Genomic DNA, 17,285 nt, shown 5'->3' on the forward strand with positions numbered 1-17,285 from the left:
ATCTGCATTCAGAGCACCAGAAACCACAGCTAGTGATGCTAGTTGTAGCGGCAACAGGGTTTCAGCAGGAGGGACCGACCGCAACACAATTGCATGATTTTGGAATATATGTCTCCTGGCCATTGATTTCTCAGTTTGCTGGTGATGTAACTGACGTGGGATTGGGGAATGTGGGAATCGATGTAGACTGACTCACTTCTTAACTTGCCTCCATTGACCTAAGGTTGAATTTGCACTGCTAGTTGGCCTGTGAAAGTATTTACAAAGCGCAAGGCTTGTATATCTCACACACCTAAAATGAGATCACACATCCTGAGGCATGTTTTTTTTTAACCTCATCCACCAACCACCAGTGAATTTCTGGTCATTTCTGGCTCTGGCTGGAACGTTTTTCTCTACCAGCTGCTGTGGCAGTTAACCACACAGTCATCTGGAGGTCCTCTTCAGTTCTTAAAAACCATTTGGCTCTTTAAATAGTGATTGTGTGGTGAATTTTGGGATGTACTGGCCCTTTGTGGCGGTGGTAGATGACAGACAAAAAAAGTGAAAGTTTCCAACGCAACTCCCATGCAATCTGGGAGGTTGTTCAAGAAATTACAGGTAAATTAGAGGTAAGAAAACCAAAGTGATGTAGCGGTGAAGAATTGAGCGTCGTCAAAGTCCGTGGCGTTGACTGCTCCCTCTCCAGGCTCAGCGTGTGCTTACAAATACACTAAACTGTCTTCTTCACAGGTGCGGTGTGAAAGGATCAACATATTTACAAAACCGTTCATATTTTTAAAAAAATATCATAAAATCAGTGACATGGAGTGACAAGAAACATTTTAAAAACTGTGGGCTAGCGTCTGCGTCTGCCCCTCCCCCTCCCCCGGCCTCTCCTGGAGGGAGCAGCCTTGGCCGGAGACGCCTCCGTCACCTCGGTGTCCCGGGCCTCCGCTATATCCAGCTCACCCTCGTTCACCAGGATGGCGTCCTCCGGGAGCTCGCCCACGACCTCCTCCTCTCCCTCTTTCCTCTCCTCTCCTTCCACCCTGCCCTCCTCCTCCGCTGCCTTCTCCTCCACTGCAGCTCCTTCCGTGATCTCCAGCTGCTCCTCCTCCACCACCTCCTCCGCCTCCTTCAGTTCAGCGCCGTTGGTCCCGGTGACAGTGGCCTCGGCGGTGACCGTGGCGGTGACGGCGGCGGCGATGTCGTTGCTGTTGCTGACGGCCATGGCCTGCTCCAGTTTGAGGCGGTACTGCTCGGCCTCCTGCTCCTTCTGCAGGAACTGCTCCCGGTACTCCTGGGCTTTCCGGTTGGCCTCCTGCAGCTGCCTCTGGAGCTGCTCACGGTTGTCTTTGGCCCTCTGGAAAAAGCACAAAATGGAGGTTGGATGATCATGCAGTCAAGCCCCGCTGAAGCTGCCAAACGCCATGATTGAAGTTTTCTGCAGATTTTGTTCACTCATGATATTTATCTTCAGCTTTTTCCACACTTAACCCACATGCACTTGGGGAGTTTAGGTTTTACAGCAAACCAAACACTGCAATGTCAACCACAACCAAAACAAATAAGTAGCTGTCCACAGAAGTTGTATTTGGATGTTTTTTTATGAAGACTAACTATTTTCATTTTTTGGTGGGGTGCAATGGAACATTTTCAGATTTCAGTGGGTAGCAGTGGGTCAGATTTTCCCATTGCTGTGAAAGGTCCGTGAAAGAAAGGCAGGTGACACTGAGAACTTTGCTAATGTTTGGTTTTGTGCCGGTGCAACAAAACGGTTTGTCTTCCTCACTATGTGGGATTTTTCATACAAACTTCGCTAATGTTGTCAAGCTACAGAAAAATAATAATATTGATTATTGATTGTATTTTTTTGTTGATCACCACAAGTCCCAACCATAGTAAATAGTAAACATGGATGCTTGATGTCATATGAGATAAAATTAGATAAAATGAAAACTTAGATATTTAAGATTGCAATTGTATCAAATCACTGACTTCTGAATCACTGAATCACTTATAGATGTCCTTCTATTTTTTCATAGAAACATTTCATTTTCTATTTTTTCATAGAAACATTTCATTTTCTATTTATTCATAGAATCGGTCTAAGAAAAAATGTCTCTAGTCCCCAGTGACGCTGTTGCATCAACTTACATGGAACTGTCAAGAGGTTACTCAGTCCAGAGAAGCCATAAAATAAATCCATCTACTATTGGCTCACCTTGTCTTTGGGGCTGTTGTGATTGGCTGCAGGGTCTGACTTCCTCTTGCGTGTGGGCGGGGGCTGCTGAGGCTCCTCCTCCACCACCTCCTCTGTGATGGCACTGGCCGGCAACGCCACCACTGCAGACAGAGAACAGCAGTCAGAACAGGCTCCAATGTACAGTCAATGCACAGCAGTTACTTGTTTATTATATTTAGCTGTTTATATTTGTTTGTTATATTTAGCCAATAGTATCAAATGGACAATTCTCCAATGGACCTCCAAGATGGCACCAGCTTAGCTCAAACAGCCTCAAGATGTTGCCATTTTAAGTTGATCTTAACAACAAAATTGGACTTTTGAGTGTCTATTTTTTTTTTTTTTGAGTTTATTTTATTCTACCCATTTGTTTCATGCTTTTATGATTATTTTATGTCTTGGATGTTATCTATCAGTTTTATACTTTCTTTTTTTTTTTATGTATTATGTGTTGTTGTTTTTTAAGTGAGTGGTTCTATGTGTTTGTCTGTGTTTAAGTGAGCTCACTAACACAAATTCCAATCAATTCTGTTGATATGGCAATAAAGTATTGAATCTTGAATCTTGATTTCCTCCAAGGTTTTTCCATGGGTTGCTTTCAAACTCAAGTAAATGCAAATTAACTGCAGTGGCATCTTGAGGCCATTTGCACCAGCCAAAGTTTCTTCTAGTTTCCTGATGCAACTGCAAAGCCTCTGTTTTGCTTGAATTCTTCTCCTTGTGTCAAATCCTGCAGAAGTGTCACATTACTCTAATTGGCATTGCTACAGTGTGATTCTAACAAATGGTGAATCCAGAGTAGTGAGCCGGTGTGCTTCCCACTCACTCTGCTGCCCCTGCATGGTGACGAAGAACTGCTGGCCGAGGCCGGCGGGCTGCAGGTTGCCGTGTTGGTCCGTCACTATGGTGATGACCCTCTGACCCCCGTCGCCCACCACATGCTGAATGGCCGTGTCCACCGACTCGGCAGCTATGGCGTCCTCTGATTTTCCTGAAGAAAAAGAGTGAGCTGGTATTGTTAGATAACAGCCAAGGACTGCTGTAACAATACCTGGGTGTGAAATGTCAAAGAGAGCCTCAATGTTATGCAAGCACAGATCAATCAAGCTGCTTTCAGGGAAGAAAAATAAGTGTAGATGAAGGAGTGCAAGTTTGGAATATTTTATTGAAAGGCTTCTCCAAATATCTCAAAAAGAATAAAACAAATCAGATAGAAAACAAAAAATAAAAATACCTGTTGCACAATATTAGTACACCAGTATGCACAGGGAATCAGATAAAGTATCAGTTGGGTACAATCAAAACACAGCCAGTGTAGACAGAATCTGAGTGAATAATATAACGTGCAGAGGGAGAAGAAGAAATGATAAGGGATGATAAGACATCGCTGCACGTCATAATCATGTTTGTTCTGTCTCTGTCAGAATAGAAGGAAGCATCTTACATGTGCACCGCCAAAGATTTTAAAAAGATTTGAGGTTTTTCAGTGCATAATGAGTAGGTGACCATATATAGGCTATAAACATGCTGAATATGCAACGCGTTTTGTGCTCAGTGCTCTTCCTCAGGCAGCAGTGAAGAGGAGAGGAAGAGGATCTGTCTCTATATCATCTAAGAAGAGCTGACAAACCTTTAAAAATTTGCCAATTGTTTTACTTCTGGAGAAACAAATTGTTTCCATTTGTAAAGCAGTGGTCAACTCATAAAGCCACGTTTGGAAGTTGGGTGGTTTGACTTCCTTCCATGCATTTTTTTTTGCTACCATAGATAAAAATGGTGTGACGTTTCAAATGGGTTAGTACCCACAAAGTGCGATACAAGAGACGAGCCCTGCTCAATTTCTATGGGCAAAACAAAAATATCGACATTTTCTGTGGTTGTATCTGGTGTTGTTTATCACCCATAACCTTTTCACGGCTGTCAAAACAACTGCATGATCATTACAATTTAATTATGTGGAAGTCACAAAATGCTAACAAGCTAGAGAATCATGTTAACATTTTGAGAACAATTTAATGATTAATGATCCTGCTGTTGTTTGAGAACCGTGAGAATGTATCGACAAATTATTTACACCAGTGATTCTCAACCTTTTTCATATCAAGGACCCCTAGTTTAGTCCACATTAGGGCCACGGACCCCCTTTTGATGAGATTTTATCTCTCAGACCCAAATCTGAGAATGTTTTTATTGTTAGATATGATTTTGTCCAGAATTCCATGAGATTCCATTGAGAACCACTGATTTACACCATGTACATTTCACATCAAATATCAGAAAACAGAAAAAGCAACCACAGAAAATTACGATTTACTGTCTCGCTCACAGAAATTGAATAGGGAACATCCCAGCATAGCAATTTGTGTGTCAGAGGGGGAAATCCCTCTGGCGTACTGGAGGGTAAAACTGAGTCCAGAAGCTGTGAAGCCCGGGACAGGACCAGAGAAGATGTGTCAGAGCCAGAGGCAGATCCGCATAACGAGCATAATGAGCAGAACGAACAGAAGGACACATTTTACTCTATTTGGTTTGGGAGTAAATGGAGTCGGTGAATTATTTTATACTGAATGAGCTGATATGTGGACTCTGCTGAGGCTCTCCTTCCAGAGTGTGTGTGTGTGTGTGTGTGTGTGTGTGTGTGTGTGTGTGTGTGTGCTGCCTACCTGTGGTGGTCTTGGTGGTAGTAGTGACCAGTTCTGATAGACTGACCATCCCACCAGCAGGGATGATGTACTGGGGCTCTGGGTTCATGTTCACCTGGTTCTGCATGCCGTCCTACACACACACACACACACACACACACACACACACATACACACACACACACACACACACACACACCAATGAATAGTAGTACAACCTTTCTTAGTGTGGCATAGCACCCACACCCTTGGCTTCAACCACACACACACACACACACACACACACACACAGAATTAAAATAGAATACTTTACTGTCCAAATTAGGCTAGAAAAACATCTTTGGCCTCACCCCGGGAACAATGAAAAGATATACTGTATTTTTACACACAACAATATAAAAAAAATACAACACAGTGACACTACAGATGACAACTGATCATTTTGTTTTTTCGGCAATAAATCAATAAGGTTTCTTTCTTTCTTTAAGGTAACTTTCTGACACACTTGAATGCTTCGGCTATATTATAATAATTCTGTTGCACTTCATGATCCAATGTATAAGTGAGTGAGTACGTTTTAAATTAACACACTGTACTTGAGTCTATATAGGAAATAGCATTTAAAATGGGCAGGGTGACATATTTCACTGAATAATGCATACTCATCATTTTGGCCGGTAAAAATGATTCTCGGCAGGTTCATTTATTTTCAGTTTCATCTTTTAAATCCCTTCTAAAAACACACTTTTACCGACAGGCTTTTATGTGAATTGCTCCATATACTTGTATCTCCATTTTATTACTTGTTTTTTTTTTTTACTTATTTAGTTATTTATTACTGTCTCTTTTGGGGACAACTTTTATTTGTCTGGGCGTTCATGTGGTTTGGCACACACTTTTATGTTAAGTTCCATCTGTTGTTAGCTGTGTCTCTGTTTTCTAGTTGTATCTGTTTATCTATTGTATTACCTTTTATTCCTTTTTTTAATTGATTCTTCTTTTTAATTGAACTTTATTTTATTTTTTTTAATCGTGCTACTTTTACATCGCTATCTCTTTGGGTTTTATTGTAAGTAAAGCACTTTGTAAACATTGCTTTTAGAAAAAGTGCTACACAAACAAAAGTTATCATAAAGTTGCAGGTGCAGTGACTCATCTGGCACAAAAGATCTGCTACAGACCTTTTTTCTCTGCCAAAGGGTGTTTAGTCACGCCGACCCGAGGAGAGGATTATATATTCGGGGGTTGAGGTGGGTGTTTTGTGTCGATGTCTTTCTTGTATTGGTCACCCGGTTGCTTTTGCTCACGGCCCTACTATCTTTCCCGGCTCGCTTAACACTCCTATCTGAGGAGAAAAAGCTACCTAATGGTGATCCAGAGCCTCCCCCGTCCCGCCCGAGGCCCACACACACACCTCTGTTATATAAAGACGGGCCTTATGTAAACCCGCACGTTCCCAAATAGTCTCTTCCCCAAACTTCCAACGTGACCGAACAGAAGGGAATAATCCTGAACTATCGATTCTGTAAGCGTGGATTTTCTTTTAAATATCTTAACAGGAAAGAGGCTTAATCCGCTTTTTTTTGTGTGTGAGATGGTGTCTAAATGCGGGTATTATAGGCAGGAAATGAGTTTGCAACATGGCTGTCTGACAGAGAGAGGCTGCATGGCCGCTGAAACCATAGCAACGCCGCCCAGAGTCCGACTGGAGCCTCGCCGCTCGCACTTAGGGGAACATCAAACGCATTTTTAAATCGTGTGTGAGGCTATGCAAACACACACACACACACACACACACACACAAAAGCAATCACACACATGCTCGCTCTCTCTTTCTCGTTCTTAATTTTCTCTTTCGCTTTCCTCCGTTCTCGCCCTCTCTTTGTTTATCTCCCCCATCTCTCTCTCTCTCTGTCTGAATCCCCCCACCTTTCTGTCTCTTTCTCCCCTCCGAATCTGTCTATCTCTCTCCCTCTCTCTCTCTCTCGCCCCCCGCCCTCTTCACATTTATCTATTTCTCCCTCTCTTCCCCCCTCATCTATCTGTCTATCTCTCTCTCTCTCTCTCGTCCCCCTTCATCCTATTTTACCTGCTTTCGTTTAAATGTGCTTGGTCATTTTTGGTCTCTTTAGATTGTTTCCGGGTCAGTTCTGTTATCTTGTCTTTTAACCTTGTGCCAGAGCTATAGAAATAGAGCTGAACTGACATCAGCCTGTCTCTCTCTCTCTCTCTCTCCCCCTCAACTGTCTTTCTGTCTACCCCACCCTCTCTCTCTCTCTCTCTCTCTCCCTCTCTGTCTCTCATCCTCCCTCTCTCTACCCCTTAACTGTCTCTCCCTTCCTCCTTCTCCCTCTCTTCTCTTTCTCCTCCTTGTCTCTCTCCACCTCATCTGTCTTCTATGTGACTATCAGTCTCTCTCTCTCTCTCGTTCTCTCTCTAATCCTTCTATCTTGGCTTGGCCTGTCGCTTTCTCTCTCTTCTCTCCTCCCCATCTATGTCTTTGCTCCTCTGTCTCTCTCTCTCTCTTCCCATCATCTGTCTATCTCTCTCTCACATCTCCCCCTCCCTGTTTTTCTTCTCTCCCCAAGAGAGTCTGAATGTCTGTCTCTCTCGCTTTCTATCCCCCAAACCCCCCTCCCTCTCCCCCTTCCGTCCACCTGTAGCAGTATCATCAGCTCGGTGTTGCTGGTATCCATGGCGATGTCGAAGGGCGTCTTGTCGAACTTGCTGAGGGAGTGGACGTCGGCGCCGTACCTCAGCAGGAGCTCGGCCACCTCCCTGTGGCCGTGCTGAGCCGCCCAGTGCAGCGCCGTCATCTTCAGCATGTCCTTGGCGTTGATGTCGGCGCCGCTCTGCACGGACGCACGGCGCCCCCCGGTGGCAGGAGAGGAGGAGAGGAGGAGAGGGGGGGGAGAAAAAAAAAGAAAAAAAGGGAGAAGGGGGGAAAGAGATGAGGATAGATGTTGGTAGCTAATTAAGTAGGGAAGGTAAGTAACTGGTGTTTACAGGAGGATTGCAGGTAAACCAAATGTGATAAGATCAAAATATGATTCATAAATACCATTTAGGATCTCAGAAACATTAGACAAGCTTCTTTGAATTTTGTGTGTTTGCAATACAGAGTTTGGACAATCCTTTTTGGGTTTTTTGGGACACCTAGGGACATTGTCCAAACACTAAAACCAAGGTTTGTTTGGCACTCATCCATACATTTCTCATACCAAATCGGCTGAATTACATTGAAATACATAAGTAATTTATAAAAATATGTAAGTGGCACGTAATAAGACTTTAATTAGAGTGCTCATTGCAGAGGAAAAGCATGTTTTACATTAAGATTTTTTTAGATTATAGGAAGGTGTTATCTATCTATCTATCTATCTATCTATCTATCTATCTATGTATCGATCTACATATCGATCTACCTATCTATCTATCTATCTATCTATCTGGGTGTTTCGAGTCTGTTAACACCAGCAAAGTAAGATTTTGACAAGTTTATTATGCATCACACACAAACACACGGACACAATGCTTGCTTACATCTCCATCAGGTAGTCAAGCTTACAAACACACACACACACACACACACTTCACCCACACATGCACAAACAAATGCATGCATACGTCTGTTCATGACATACTGTAGACTCACTCACACACACACACACACACACACACACACACACACAGCAGACGGCTCCCCTCACCCTGACCAGCAGCTCCACTATGCTGGAGTGTCCCTCAGTGGCGGCCATGTGCAGCGGGGTCCTGTCCACCTTGGTGCGGGCGTCCCTGCTGACTCCGGCGCGCAGCAGCACCTCGGCTGTGGAGTGGTGACCGTACTGAGCCGCCAGGTGCAGCGGAGACGTGCCCAGCTGCAGAGACACACAGAGAGATACAGCTTTCATTATCTTTACTAGAGCTGCAACGATTAATCGATTAGTTGTCAACTATTAAATTAATCGCCAACTATTTTGATAATCGATTAATCGGTTTGAGTAATTAAAAAAAAAAAATACAGCTTCTTAAATGTGAATATTTTCTGGTTTCTTTAGAAAGGCAATTTTATTTGATGGGTGGGGTGCCGAGGGGCCAAATGTTCAAAAATTTGATAGTTTTATTAGTTCGAATTTTATATTTACGTCTCCTGGTGCAGCATGAGGTCACCATGAAAGATACTCTGTTTTCCAGGAAGTAAAATTAGTGGGAGTTCTTTTCATGGGGACTTTAAACATGACAGACTTATATAACTGTAGGTCTATATTCTGTAGGTGAGGTGATACCAGCAGGGTGTAAAACAGTCCTTACAGTACATGCTCTCATTGTGCTAATTTTTACAGAGTGAAATAAAACGATTGCTCATTTTTCTGGGGACCCCCTGAAATTCCCTCAAGGACCCCTGGGGGGATCCCGGACCCCACTTTGGGAACCACTGTCCTACAGTTCCACTGAAACATGTTGGGGGGATTAACTGCCTTGCTCAAGGGCATCTTGACTGTGGTTATGATCATGACCATGAATTATAATTTTCATTTTGCTTTTTTAAATCACTGTGTTTGTATCTGATTCTTGCTCTCTTACTTGTTATCTATTACTCTTTAGTTTGTCTTGTTTTGTTGATGTTTGTTGTTGTTTGGTTGCTGGCTTGTTCAGTCTGTTTTGTACTACAACAAATTGCAAGCAAGTACTACAGGAAATTGTCTAGTTGATGTGGCAATAAACTAAATTAAGTGAGTTATTGAGGAAGGGAGGAGCGTTTCCCAGCCAGTCTGGGGATTCAAACCAGAAACCTTCCAGTCACAAACCTGCTTCTCTGACCTGTAGGCTACCGCTGTGTTAGTCATGGATGCCAGGAAGGAGTAGATTATAGATGTAGAATGACATAGCTTTAGTCATTTTATCAATACAGAGGCTGTGTAATAGCTCCCTTGTACTATTAAACTAGGATGAGTGTAGAAACGTTGTGGTTATCAAGTAGACTCTTCCTATCAGTGATGTTTCATTTAATGAGGCCCACAGCTCCTCCAGGAGGCTCTGCGGCTAAATTCTGTCGTCTAATTCTTCGTCTCTAACGCTGCGTTCACGTCATCTTGGATTTACCGTAAATACGAGCTGCCGACCGGGAAAAACCTTTCAGTCACTCTCCTAGTGGTAATTACAAGTAGGACATGTGGGAGTTTGCTGTGGGCTCCAGTATCTCCCACTTGGCGTCACACATTGCGGCAAACACGGCAGCTAATCCACCGATGTTGGCAGTCCAATATAACAGAAATCAAAATTAGCATCAGTTATATTCACAGTAATACAATTAACTATACTTACGGAAAGTGAGCAATATCTGCTGCAGTTCATTTATGGCTCATTTTACAACATTTTAAACATGTAAACGCTTCCAAGTTGCAGCAAGGAGACGTCATACTGCTCTTCCACTTCTTCCTGTGACTAACGTGACACTGGAACTACTCTTAGACTTGCATTTGCACATTTACTTTTAACTTTACGAATTTCATAATAAAACAAAGTTTACACACCTGACAATTTCAGTCATGGCTGCTCAGAGAAAAAAACAGCAACTAAATAAATATATGAAGCTCCTGCACACCATCTGCTTGCAAATCTCAATTCATGGCAACGTTTAAAGACACTTCATTTTATCTTTTTATTATTCCTTTATTTAAGCAGGAAGTCTCACTGAGATCAATATTCTCTTTTTCAAGAGAGACCTGCTAACAACTATTATCTGCTGTTGTACACTTGATAACTGTGACACTAGAGAGTATTCACCCAGCAGGGAATAGAAAATACAATAAAGGGATAATTGCATCACATTGTCTGTTTTGGTAAATGTCCACTGAACCAATATTTACTTAAATGAGCTTTTTTGAATTTACCTGCAAGCTGATGAAATAGCTGCCTCCATGCATTTATTAAGGGGCTACATGAACCCGTGTTGTTTAAATCATTTAGATATTTCTTTTAACATGCAAGGCTACATGCAAAATCCACAGGCCCTTCCCCCAACTCTCATTACCATTTTATTAATGCTATGATGTTCTATATATATATCTATATATCTATCGATTCATTTATAATTTACTGCTCGCTGGCATATGCCACTAATGCAGTCGGTTTGTTTCACATGTGCAAATTTGTGCAAAAGTGAAGTACACAGGGAATATATGAGTGTTTACTCGCTTTGCACATCGCACTGCAACCTCGTCGACCTGCGTCTACATGAGATTTAGTTTAGTTTGATTTAGTCTCTTTGCACAGTGATAAAACACTGTGAAATGATAAAAATATCTCACCTCAAAGCAAACAAACAAAATCAAGATGCCAAGCAAAGACACAACAGTGTTGGGGAGCAGAATCTAACATGCTGGAAAACAGGAGAATAAGACGACACATAGAATGACAGGGAGGATAAAAATACATTCAAACTAGTCCTGATAAAGACAACGAGAGAAGGGGGGGGTGGGGGGGGGGGTGAGAGAGCTCAGACTGACGCTCTGCATGCAGAAAATGTTCCCTGCTCTGTGGGACTGGTGGTTTGAGATGTGGCTTCAGGAGTGCCGACACGCCACCGCTGCATTTTGATGAAGCGACACATTACCGGTGTCTCCGGGCAAGAGGCAAGAGTCCACACAGCATACGGACGAGATCGGAGATTATGTTGTAATTAATTCATTACAACCTCACCTACAGGCTTCTGACAGAGATTTATAATACAACTATACACTGTGTAGAAACAGAGTCTCTACTCTTTTTAGATCGTAGTTCTGATTCTCTGATAGCCGTTTCGAATAACCCAATTTTGTTCACGTTCAGAAACATTTTTTCTCTGCGAAAGAGTGTTTTAGTTCTGTTAACACCGGCAACATCAGAGTTTGAAGAGTAGCTTATGGTCCTCCACCTTAAATCACTTGGACGCACACTTGGCAATGTACTTTGCTTTTCTGGGCCCATTTTGTTGTTTGGTGTATTTTTGTTATTCCTGCAGGTCACTGGCCAAACCGTCACACTGAGATATTTTCAGCTCAGCTACAAATGGAGTTTGATATGAGAAAATGTTTCAGGATCTAAAACATCAGCGGTAAACATCAGGTTTTGCTGTCACTCCCTCAGAATCAAAGAGCGAGGGCTTCTTTCTAGAGCCGCCGTTTGTAGCTGCAATGCAGCTACAAGACAGGTTGGGTTTTGAGTAAGTGGTGAGACTCACTTTTTCTCCACTGGAAAAACTCTCACTCTATTGCTCTTACTATTGCTAGCTCTATGTTTATTTCTGTATAACCCACAGCTGAAAGCAACAAGTTTGTGCCTCTGGGGGTTGTCAAAAGTCATTCCGGGAAACGTTGGAAATCACTAACTGAAGTAGAAGCAGACAAGGCAGGTTGAGGGAAAGTGGGTTCACCAGAAAAGAAAATTACAACACTTCATCACAGAATAACTGCTGGAATCCACTGAACATTACAGATTAATGATATCTAACAGTGTAAGAGGATCAGAGAGGGGATTTTTTCTTTTACTGTAAAAAAATGTATCTTCACATTTGCACTGAGACAAACCCCAGTGAGGAACAACACCCATTTGTCTCCGGGCAGCAGATGACTGTCCACGCACACAGCTTATTATGGATTAGATGAAAGATTATTCCATAATTAACTCATATAACAGCCTCACCCAGTCTGTGGTGAACGGAGCCCCATTGGCCATCAGGGTTCTGACATCATCGTCCTGTCCGGCCCGCGCCGCCTCCAGCAGCCGCTTCCCCAGGTACACCAGAGACATCTACTGGCAGGGAGGAGAAACACTGTGATGCTCTCAGACAGGGACACAGCAGCTGGGCAGGAGTGACATTTTAAACTTTTTTTTTTTTTTTTTTTTTTTGACATCTTTATCGACAATAGAAACATACACCACACATCCATACATCACATACAAACAAAGAGGTCATTAATACAGACAAAACAACATCAGAGCCAGGGGGAATCTTCTAAGTGAAAACATTAAACAAAGAACACAAATAGATGGTTTTAATGTACTGTTTAGTTTCATTTTCAAATACTATAAATAATGGTTTAGAATGGCTAAATTTGGATTTATGAATATGAAATTTTGCTAAAATAATCATCAAATTGATTATATATAATTCTTTAAGTTTATTACTATTGTTATTGTAGATACCAAACAGTACATGTGACATTTTAAACTATAAGCACAAGTTGCTGTCTGTGTCTGTGGTTGTTATTGTGGTAAAGCCATATATCTGTAATACACTTCAACACTTCAATAGCTGGTTTGTCTTGGGTTTAGACTTTTTTGCACTATTAATTAATTATGATCTTCAGCAATAATCCAATGTCTTCCTTCAGTTTTATGAGACCTTTCTTGTAAGGCTATTCAGTATTATTATTACGTTACATGTAAATAACACAAACTAATTAGGACTAGCAGGCTATAGTTGGTAATCGTTTTACATCATTTTACTGTTTCTGCAAAATAATTACAGTGGTAGTGAATTGAACAAGGGGAATAACGTGTAATTACGTATATAAGGACTAGGAAAGGCAAGGAAAGGACTGAAAAGAGCATTTCCATTGGTTATCGATGCATATGCAACTCAAACCGTTAATAACCAAATAATAACCAAAGTTATTCCAGAAACTTCGACCAGATCCAGCCACTGATTTGGTTATACAGTGCTGTAAATACTAACAGATATGTGTCAGCCTGTGTCCTGTTGTGTGGCTGTTTTGCATAGTGAGGATACACTGGAGCAACTAGTTTTGCAGGATGTAGGAAATTAAAGCTTTCTAGATGAAGCTTTATCTGTGCAGTTTTTGAGCGATTCCCTCCACACGGCCTATCGCTGACTGGTAGACTGACTAGAATAGATCCGTTTTCTCACACGATAAAAGACAAAGGGAATACATAAACAATTACTGAAAATATTAAATCCGAGGTTTAGTTTTATTTGCTTTGTTCCGGTGGAAGTTGCGGATAGCAAATGAGAGCCGCACATCAGCTAACGTTATAAGCTATTTCCACATCCGCTAGTCAAGTCTCCTGCTGCAGCTCAGCTGAACAACTCCGGTCGGATTTACAAATAAACAATAATATCTTCAGCTGTGATTTCGACAACTGCCGAGATATCGATACACGTCGATAGCTTGTTATCTCCGACCAGACAGAGTGGAGAAAGCTAACTTGCTTGCTTGCTAATATTGTGGCTATCCTTGGAGTAATCATTTATCGCTACATTAATGTTAGCTCTTATTCTAATTTCATGTTTAGCTATCAAAGAATGTATTTCTGGGATTAATAATTATTGTGGTATACTTGCCTCACAAAGACGATGTCAAAAGAGTTACTCTTAAATTATGTTGATATTAACTCCTAGTTGATGGATACACTTTCGCAACTTCTTCGCAAAAACAAAATATCATTTGTTTTTATTATTTGTGGGTCAAAAATGGCGGCGACACAACAAGTGTAAAGCCAGACAGAATAAATCATTCGACTTCCGGTTAGAACCTTCAAAGTAAAACCCTCATTTAACATCATGTATACCATACAGCATTTTATGAGTAAAATGCTGTACTAAAGAGCATAAACAATATTTTGCGTAGCAAGTAAAAAGACAATTGATGTGTTTTTTTCACCGCATGTAATTATGGGTGTTTAGGCCTGTGTAAGATACAACACATACAAAACTGTCAAAAAATGTATTTATTTGGGAATATTTGGGAAAAGTTGATTATAACCATGGGTGGGGTGCAGTACTGCCCACAGAATGTGGCGGTCAGTGCCTGGTGTGACGTCAGCCGTAATAATGTACTTATGACAACGCTTTTATTTTGAAGGCAAAATCGCTTAATTTCCGGTGTTACTCTTGTTCTTTTTAGCTGACTTGATGCAGTTGGCAACAAATGATGAGCAGCCTGAGTTGGCGCATTTATTCAAACATTTTGGAAAAAGGTTTTTTTTTTGTGAGTTTTAGGATGGTTTTGTTTTTCTTTGTACTTTTCATTGTGAAACTTATACAGTTTATTCATGAACTTGGTGCCATAAACTTGTTGGCTGTAAAAGTGTGAATAAAAATGTTAGCCTACAGTGGCTCTACAGATGCATTCCCTAACGAAAAATTACAATATTCCCAAATGGACTTGTGTCTGTGATACTCAACAATGAATTTATAGTGATTATACTTATTTATTATTGTTCATTCATTATTATTCTTATTTTATCTTTCTATTCGGGTTTTTTTTAAATCTCTGGATATGCAATATTCCTATATGGATTTATCAGAGGTGTGACCAAGTCAGCTTTACTCAAGTCCCAAGTCAGTCTCAAGTCTTGAAGCACAAGTCTCAAGTCTAAATGTAGATTACCAAGTCAAGTCCATATCATTAATGTCAAGTCATAAATCGGTAAGGCTTTAGATTAGTTGCTATTTACAGTATTTTCAGAATAATGACAATGGACAGGCTACACCCATTACATTGTGGGAAGCTGCTAAAGCCACAATACGTGGGGAAATAATAGCACATGCCGCTTTGAAAAAGAAAAAGTCACAAAAACAAAAAATTGAAATAGAAAAACATGTAGGAAGACTGCAAAACATACATGAAAAAACAGGAGATAAAAATATTTCACAAGACAAACGTATTACGATAGCAGTCCAAAAGCATTAAAGTTATTGGCATGTAAGTTTAAAAAAAAAAAAACAGAAGGAGAGACTATAATTTCTAAACTTAAGGATGAAAACCCTACCAAAGCCTACCAAACTGAAAAATCTAAAATAGCAACACCTTTTCTGAAATATTACCAAAATCTCCATAAAGGAACAGATAGGAATGATAAGGGACTGAAGTTACATTTGAATTCTTTAGATTTAACCAAAGTGTCAGAGGACCAAAAGACTGTCAACTAATTCGAGATATTTGGATTTCATGAAAAATGTATTGCATGGTTAAAAATAATGTGTCAACATCCAAATGCAAGAATTAGAGTAAACGGGACACTTTCTGAGGTATTTAAACTAACAGGAGGGACAAGACAACTTCGTCACCACAGATATTTGCGATATGTATGGAGTAGGGTTTGGTGTTATTGCATTGCAAATAAAAGTTCTGGGTCAAAGTTGAGTGACAGAGACTCATGTATATATGGAATGTGGCTTATTTATTTTCTAAACCCAAGCAGAATGGTGACAGTGGGTTTTTGTGTTTAAAAACCCTATGCTGAAACTATCATGAAGCCTTTTGTAAACATGATAAATAATCTGGTGGTTATTACATGAAACATGAAAACGGTCCAACTTGACCAAAACATCACAGAAAAGTTGAAGGCACAGCTGATATTCAGGAATCATTTTATTTAAAGAAATAAAGCTCTGAAGTAAAGAAGTATATAAAAAAAGACATATTAAAAAAAAGAGGTATATTCACTGAGAATGTTCACTAGCTTTACAATCTTGTGAACAATTACACAATTATACAATACAATATTACAAGAATAAAACACAGTGTTCGACTGATATATCAGCAGCATCAGCAAATCAGACTTATTCTGCATATGTTGGTCAAAATAAGTCATCTGTCAAAATACACAAAACAGCCGTCCGACTGGTGATATGCCACAGCCAAGCACTACATGGAGGCAAATCATGGCTCCTCATCCTGTGAGGTTTCTCAGTTGGTCAGAGAGAGATGCTTGGGATACAACGATACAATACAATAATACAATGTGAGTGTGTGTCGGTCTATGTCCTCTTGCGCCTGAAGAGGCCACAGAGCCAAGAGACCCACTTTTTCTTCTTCTTCTTCTCTTTCAGCTCTGTTGTCGCTGGAGCAACCTGTTGAGTAAAACAAAACGTCAGATCTTATTTGTACCTGGACGGTTGGTCTGTTCTTCTCTGAGGTAAAATGATATGAAAAGCTAAAACTGATGTTTCCTTTTGCATCGTTTCTGAGCAGCATGTTCATACCATAGCAGTAGGAAATGGCCTGTGTTTCAGGAAAGTTACAGTTTACACAGTACTATGATTAAAGAGTTTTAGCTTTGCAGTAAAACTGCACTGAATGTAGGAAATATTAGAGACATCTTCCTGATATTGAGTTGCAGCCCCACAATCCACATGTCAATTTGTGCTTGCTATAGATTGAATGAGGGAAATCAATAAGGGATAATGGCCTTTACCTGGATTCACCTCATCAGCGTACTTCATGAAAAGAGCAAGTGTCCCTAACATTTTGTCCATTTAGTGTATGCCTTAGGTTTAACACTAACCATGTGCTGCAGACTGTGACTTTGAAAACATGCTGCTTTGAATGGCGGCTCACCTCCAGCTCTGTGCTCCAGAACTCCTCCCTGCTCTCCTTGCGCTCCTTCTGCAGACGCAGCTCCAGCAG

General features: G+C 40.9%; 1 protein-coding gene across 1 annotated transcript; it reads right to left on the bottom strand.

The window, feature by feature from the left end:
* Positions 1 to 838: 838 nt before the first annotated feature.
* Positions 839 to 12,660, bottom strand: LOC139648713 (GA-binding protein subunit beta-1-like). The gene is made up of 8 exons (XM_071524922.1): positions 12,553 to 12,660; positions 8,580 to 8,747; positions 7,527 to 7,721; positions 4,891 to 5,002; positions 3,054 to 3,278; positions 2,207 to 2,328; positions 1,148 to 1,345; positions 839 to 1,117 (listed from the first exon to the last, which is right to left on the bottom strand). Exons 1-8 carry the CDS (start codon positions 12,658 to 12,660, stop codon positions 839 to 841), a joined length of 1,407 nt encoding a protein of 468 aa, XP_071381023.1.
* Positions 12,661 to 17,285: the final 4,625 nt, after the last annotated feature.

The sequence above is a fragment of the Centroberyx affinis genome, unplaced genomic scaffold (genome assembly GCF_046629955.1).
Source record: "Centroberyx affinis isolate AG114_WGS23_722 - 3 ecotype Tasmania unplaced genomic scaffold, CSIRO-AGI_Caff_v1 ptg001249l_1, whole genome shotgun sequence".
NCBI lineage: Eukaryota > Metazoa > Chordata > Actinopteri > Beryciformes > Berycidae > Centroberyx > Centroberyx affinis.

Bases quoted from the DNA above. Each gene is read 5' to 3' on its own strand.
- LOC139648713 (XM_071524922.1), bottom strand. From the start codon at position 12,660: ATGTCTCTGGTGTACCTGGGGAAGCGGCTGCTGGAGGCGGCGCGGGCC. The intron at 3,279-4,890 runs GTAGGCAGCACA...TTTCACACCCAG, and splicing joins TACCACCAAGACCACCACAG to GTATTGTTACAGCAGTCCTT. The intron at 2,329-3,053 runs GTGAGTGGGAAG...CTCTGTCTGCAG, and splicing joins CACCATGCAGGGGCAGCAGA to TGGTGGCGTTGCCGGCCAGT.